The sequence below is a fragment of the Callithrix jacchus genome, chromosome 3 (genome assembly GCF_049354715.1).
Source record: "Callithrix jacchus isolate 240 chromosome 3, calJac240_pri, whole genome shotgun sequence".
Classification (NCBI taxonomy): Eukaryota; Metazoa; Chordata; class Mammalia; order Primates; family Cebidae; genus Callithrix; species Callithrix jacchus.
Genome location: NC_133504.1, coordinates 95,064,264 through 95,071,588, shown reverse-complemented (window position 1 = coordinate 95,071,588; position 7,325 = coordinate 95,064,264). Strand labels below are relative to the sequence as shown.

Genomic DNA, 7,325 nt, shown 5'->3' with positions numbered 1-7,325 from the left:
CCAGGTGCAGAGGCTCACGCCTGTAATCCCAGCACTTTGGGAGGCCGAGGAGGGTGGATCATGAGGTCAGGAGATCGAGACCATTCTGGCCAACATGGTGAAACCCTGTCTCTACTAAAAATATAAAAATTAGCTGGGTGTGGTGGCATATGCCTGTAATCTCAGCTACTCGGGAGGCTGAGGCAGGAGAATTGCTTGAACCTGGGAGGCGGAGGTTGCAGTGAGCTGAGATCACACCACTGCACTTCAGCCTGGTGACAGAGCAAGACTGTCTCACAAAAAAAAAAGTAAACGAAAGAAACCCTTTTGGATGTGGTAAATTAATTAGAAACAGTCTACCAGGTAAGGGCCCACTAAGCAACTAGAGATCACCATAATACCATTCACGGACTAGTATAATAAGGGACTCTCGGGTTGGCTAGTTAAGCAACTGCTATAGAAATAAACCATGGTGGGGTTAGATTTATAGTTTGAGCACATCACTGATTTCCTATTTATATCACTACCCCATAATACCAAATACATGGCCGTCACCAACAGGACACATATTAAATAACAAATGACACAAGAGATGGTTTCAAAAGGTGTTTACTATTCAGTCAAATAATTTTTTAATTGTCAGTCATAAAGTGAAATATATACCAAAATATATATTAAATATTCACCAAATCTGCATTGCTGCTACATGAAAACATTTTTTGGTCTGTTGGAAAATATAATTCCTGAGATCATTGTTGGGCTTTGTCCATTATTTTCCTCACCATCAAATCATCTTCCCTTAAGTGACTTGGGAGTGTGAATCTAAGAAGTTCAATTTTAGACTAATTTTCCCTATCTTCTAAATGAGTAAACTCTTTTTTATAAAAGGCTCTTTTATAAAAGGTAAAAAAATAACCATGGTATGGTAATTTTTTTCCAAGGTATACCACATGGAAAAGTGTAGGGTGAACACAAAAGAAGTCTTTTCTGACTGGCTCTCGATCACACATAAGGAACATATGTTTTCCAGTTAATCAGTTCTTGATGTACAGCAGTCCAGCTGTTGTTTTGCATTTATTAAAATATTCTCTGCTAAATAATTATGTTCGTCTTTAAAAGTAAGTTGCATAAAATTGCATCCAATTTCTTTCTCTAAAGCAACATATTCTTCACCTTCACAAAGCAAACACATGGTGCACTGAAACTGAGGTGTTACCAGCTTTACATACTGTTCTGCCATTTGTGAGGGGTGCAACCACAACAGACGTCAGAAAAGAAAGCTATCCAGCTTTTCATGGAATCTGGTGAAGTTTACATTTAGCAATAAGCTTCTAAGCCTGAACTTAGCAGGGCTAGCAAAACTTTATTAAATTACTAACTCCTATTATTTTAGAATAGTTTTCAAAATAATCCTATGAATTCCTAATTGAAATACAAAACAGAACAAAAAGCTGTGAGAAATATTTTTTTCTTTGGCTCCTTAAAGACTTGCATTCATTTATATTAGTGTTGCATACATTTTACATTCTACATTTTGATGTACTTGCTCTTGAAAGCACTAGAACAAATTAATGGAAATAAAACCACTCTGAAACCACTTGAATCTTTGATCCTACCATACAGTTTTAAAGGCTTTCAGGACATACCTTGTATTTTTGCCTGAGTGTCTACATGATTATGAAATGTGTGTCTCTTGCTTCACGATGATATCCAGTATGCATGAAATACTGAAAAATAAGTATTTCCCAACGACTCCTATATACCAGGCATCTCAGACTGACACTGAAAAACTTTTGAAGCATTTTTAACAACAAATAATGGACTATTTCACAGACTGAAGCCAATAATTAGTTTTCTTGACCTACAGTTGAAAGCAAAATTATCTTAACTAACTAGGATCAGATTCAAAATCCTTTTGGAGATGTTTTGATCTGTTAAATGCCTTTATTAACAACACCATCTTCCATTTTCTATTACTCCAATTCGATTTCTCCTGCATACAAGGTAATGAGCAGAATGGCTGTGAATCCAGTTAACATTCCAGCATTCTGAATCATGAAGAAGGTGAAATCGGTTTTTCTTCCAGTTACCTTTTCTCTCAGCATATCATTCATCTCTGGAAACTGGAAGACAGATACATTGTTAGATAACTGTTGCCATCTTGTGGCAAACCACAAAACAGTCACTCAGAGGCACACCTCAGAGATAGCATGGGTTTGGTTCCAGACCAGTGTGATAAAGCAAACATCTCAATAAAGCAAGTTACATGAATTCTCAGGTTTTCCAGTGCATGTAATAGATATAGTTGCATTATAGTCTATTAAGTGTGCAATGGCATAATATCTAAAAAGGCAACGTACATACCATGATTTTTAAAAAATACTTTATTACTAAAAAAATGCTATCAATCAGCTTTCAGCGAGTTGTAATCTTTTTGCTGGTGGAGTCTTGACTCCATCTTGATGGCTACTGACTGATTAGAGTAGTGGTTGCTGAAGATAGGAGTGGCTGTGGAAAATTCTAAAATAAGACAACAATGAAGTTTGTAACATCAATTGACTGTTTCATGAAAGATTTCTCTGTAGTGCGCAATGCTGTTTGATAGCATTAGTAGAACTTATTTACAAACTGGAGGCAATTCTCTCAAACTCTGTCCCTGCTCTAGAAACTCTGTTTATAGAATATTCTAAATCCTTTGTTGTCATTTCAGCAATGTTCACAGCATTTGTAGATTCCGTCTCAAGAGTAGATTGCTCTGTCTCAGGAGTAGATTCTATCTCAAGAAATCACTGTTTGTTCCAGCATAAGAAGCAGCCCCTCATTCATTCAAGTTTAATCATGAGATTGCAGCAATTCAGTCCTATCTTCAGGATCCACTTCTCATTCTAGCTCTCTTGCTATTTCCACTACATCTGCAGATACTTCTTTCACTGAAGTCTTGAACACCTCAAAGTCACCCATGAGGGCTGAAATCAACTTCTTAACAACTTCTGTTAATGTGAATGACTCCTCTCATAAATTATGAATGTTCTTAATATCATCTAGAATGATGAGTCCTTTCTAGAAGATTTTCAACTTATTTTGCCCAGATTCATCAGGGGAATCACTATCTTTAGCAACTATACTCTTACAAATTATTCTTAAATACTATGACTTGTAAGTCAAAACTACTCCAGGGACTGATCCATGAACTGCAGAATAGATGTTGTGTTAGCAAGCACAAAAACAGCATTCATCTCCTTGTACATCTCCATAAGATCTCTTGGGTGACTTGCACTGTCAATGAGCAGTAATGTTCTGAATTGAATTTCTTTTATTTTTCTGAGCAGTAGGTCCTAACAATGGGTTTAAAATATTTATAAACCATGCTGTAAACAGATATGTTATCCCGCAGGCTGTATTGTTCCATTTCTAGAGCACAGAGTAGATTGAGCATAATTCTTAAGGGCCCTAGGATTTTTGAAATGGTAAATGATCATTGGCCTCAACTTAAAGTTACAACTGCATTACCCTGCGTGAGACAGTCAGCGTCCTTAGAAACTTTGCAACTAGACATTGACGTCTTCTCTCTAGCTAAGGAAAGTCCCGGATGGCATCTTCTTCCAACAGAAGGCTGTTTCAGCTACACTGAAAAATCTGTCAGTTTACTGTAGCCACCTTCGTCAGTGATCTTCGATTTTCTGTATAACTTTCTGCAGCTTCCCATCAGCACTTGCTGCTTCACCTGACACTTTTATGTCATAGAGATGGCATCTTTCCTTAAACCTAATGAACACACCTCTGCTAATGTCCAGTTTCTCTTCTACAGCTTCCTTACTTCTGTAAGCTGTCATAGAATTGAAGCTTGCTCTAAAACAGGCTGTTGCTTAAGGGAATGTTGTAGTAGTTTTCATCTTCTATCCAGACCATTTAAATTTTATTCATGTCAGCAATAAGACTGTTTTGCCTTCTTATTTATTTGTGTGTTCATTGGAGTAGCATTTTTAATTTCCTTCATCAATCCTTACTTTGCATTCACAACATGGCTATTTAGCACACAAAGTCTAGCTTTTGGCCTATCGTGACTTTCAACATGCCCTCCTCAATAAGCTTAGTCATTTCTGGCCTTTGATTTAATATGATAGATATGCAGCTCTTCCTTTCACTTGAACACTTAGAGGCCACTGTAGGATTATTAATTTTTTTAATTTCAACACTGTTGCATGTCAGAGAATAGGGAGGCCCAAGAAGAGGGAGGGAGATGGGGAAATGGCCTATTGGGGAGGCAGGCAGAACACACACAACATTTGTCAGTTAAGTTCACCATTTTATATGAATGTGATTTGTGGCGCCCCAAAACATAAATCACTGACCACAAATCACTATAAGAGATACAATAATAATGAAAAGTTTTGAAATATTTTAAAAATTACCAAAATGTGATATAGAGACAGAAAATAAGCATATGCTATTCAAAAAATGGCACTGACAGACTTGCTTGAGGCAGAGTTGGCAAAAACTTTCAATGTGCAAAAAACGCAGCATTTACAAAGTCCAACAAAGCCACATGCAATAAACCAAGGTGCACCTATAATAGAATTCTGGGATGGGTGGTATCATCATTTACTTTGGATGTTTAAAGGTTTTAGTATGGAGAGCTTAATGGGAATATCTAGTTCTTTCAGATATCAACACGAATAAAAGTAGTGAAGTAGTATTTTTCTCCAACTGAATCAATCGGTGGGATGGAATTTACCTCATTTTATGTTCTCTTTCTTCTTCTCCATTACCTGCTCTCTGTGCTTCACCCACCCCATTCTTTCATGAGCTCAAGTTCATCCAGCAAAATCTTCACACCTGCCATCAACTCTACCTGAACTTGTATTTCTCCAATTTTTCAGTGGACTAAATCCTTCATGTTTCAACTTATATCTCACTAAAACAATTATGTTAGCCAATCCTAGTTTATTCTCAATTCCTTTATTACCATCTTTCATCATATATTCTACTTTGTCTCTTATTTCATAGCATTTTTTTATTATTTGTAATTATTTAGTCACCTGTGTGATTTTTGTTGTTGTTTTTGCTTAATTCTAGGATCCCCTCTTTCTAGAGGAAAAGCCCCATGAATGGGAAAGCCCCATAAACTGTGCCTATTTTGCTCACTCCAGGATCAGTTTTATTTATTAATATTATTTCTTTAAACTGAAAAACTCTAATAAGATTCCATTCTTATATTAAAAAATAAAATGACTATAAGATACTATAAGACATTAATTATGCACAAAAAGTTATATATGTATCATTGGTTCTAAGAGATGAAATCCTTGCTCTGATGAGGGTCTTCAGAGAACAATGAGCAGAGCTAGACAATTATAGTTTGGAGGTAAGAATGAAAATGAAGAAAATTAAATTATTAAATTATGTATGTTGTACATCCAGTTCCAAATGCAAAAGAAATATGCCTTGATTTTCATACCCTATCATATTAGCATTTTCTAGAAAGATGTCCATGATTTATTTGAAAATGCACAGAATATTTTCTCATACACACACACACTCTTTTGAGCACACACACGTACAAAGACACAGACACTAAACATATAAATACAAATACATACTATGTCAAATAAACATTGTCAAAATTTTACCAATTTTAGTGTACCAGGTTTAGTTTAATCAAAAAGCTATCACTGTTTAGAACTTTGAAATAACAAAATGCTATTTAATAACTTATTCCTCTTCCAAACATGACATAGACACAAGAGAGGGAGAAAAAGTCCTATAGGGACATAATATAATACAAGACAAGGTTTACCAGCCACAAAGGGAATAGAAATAGAGGAAAATATCTCTATTTTGGCAAAAACAAATCATTTCACCTTCAAACAATAGGATTATTTTTAAAGAACCAATGAGGATCAGTTCTAAATTACTATTAGTTTAAACTGCTCAAGTAGAATGATCTGTTGAAATGGGAATGTTCTGTACTACAACAGAAGGGACTTCCACACTGTGGAAAGCAGAAGGCCAGCTTTAGTTAACTCATAATCCAGATACTCATTTTCATATTTTAAATTAAAACAAAATAAAAAAATTTAATCTTCTTACCATGTCTGCCAGAGAAATATAGAGGAACATGCCTCCAGCAAGTGCAAATATAATATTTGGAGCAAAATTATTGCCCACCAAAATGCCAAAAGCTAGTCCAACATAGCAGGAACATGCAGAAAGGAAGTTGAATAACAAGGCTTGTCGAGTGCTCATCCCTGCATTGAGTAGGATCACAAAGTCTCCTAGAATAAGAAGAAAATATCAAGTGAATTGTTTTTTCTATTTCTGGATGAGATCAAAGATAATCATCAATGTTCAACAAGTTCTACATTTTAGTGCATCAGAAGGCTTTTAAGAGCATGTCACCTAAAGAGTCTCATTCCACTAAAATCAAGAAGTAAGCAGACTTTTAAAATATGAGCAGAGCTCCTTACCTAACTCGTGTGGAAACTCCTCACATAGGATTGCTATGGAAGTACTGAGTCCCTGAAGGAGAGACAAGGTGCAGGAAGCCCCAATCGCCAGGCCATCGATGAAATTGTGGAGGGCATCACTGAGCGTTATCATCCAGGCAATCGTCCCTATTTCTGACAGTTTTGGCCCCTTCAAACAGGTACATGAACTTGGCTCTTTTTTTCCATCCTAGCAGAAAATCAATCAAAATGATAACCAACATTTCTTGAAAGTCTCAGAAATACAGACAAGTTGGAAATGGGTTATGTTTTGGGAAAAACAAATTGTTTCAACTAGAAAGTCTTTCAGGGTAGCTAGGAAACCCTAGGAATACAAAAAAGAGCAAAGAAAACTTATGGCAGAGAGGAAGAAATTAATCAACTGACACACTTGAATAAGCCACTAAGACATTTGCCTTTACTTTCTCTTTAAAACAATCTTTTGACTTGTATGAACTTCTTCCTACTGCCTTTCTAAAATGTAGCAGGTATTACCCTAAGAATTTTATTTATACACATAACTTAAAATGAAGGAAGTTATTCAAAGACTAAACTTAAAGTGTTTTTCATGTTACAACTTAAATATGAAATCCACAACTATAGCATGATGACATCAGGAACATTTGTTCTAATCCCTCCTATGCCACCATATGACAGTGAGAAAGTTATCACAGACAGTTCCTTCAACTGTGAAATGAAAAGAATGTCCTAACTGATTCCTTTATTTGTCAACAGCTTACTGAGTTTCTGTTCCAGGTACTGTAGAGAGTTTCGGCTGTATCAATATGGTCCCTACCAGCTCAAAGTTTAATTATTTTCTTAACAAACAGCATGAAGTATAACTAAAACAGGCTAGCCTTT

General features: G+C 35.8%; 1 protein-coding gene across 2 annotated transcripts in view; it reads right to left on the bottom strand.

The window, feature by feature from the left end:
- Positions 1–572: 572 nt before the first annotated feature.
- SLC39A8 (solute carrier family 39 member 8) overlaps positions 573–7,325 on the bottom strand; it is an 81,154-nt gene continuing 74,401 nt past the window's right edge. For both annotated transcript variants that reach the window (XM_035293234.3, XM_054253118.2), the window contains exons 7-9: positions 6,447–6,654; positions 6,070–6,254; positions 573–2,102 (exon numbers count right to left, since the gene is read on the bottom strand). In XM_035293234.3, coding sequence (XP_035149125.1) covers positions 1,953–2,102; positions 6,070–6,254; positions 6,447–6,654 — 543 coding nt within the window. In that variant the 3' untranslated portion in view covers positions 573–1,952. The remainder of the gene's footprint in view (positions 2,103–6,069; positions 6,255–6,446; positions 6,655–7,325) is intronic.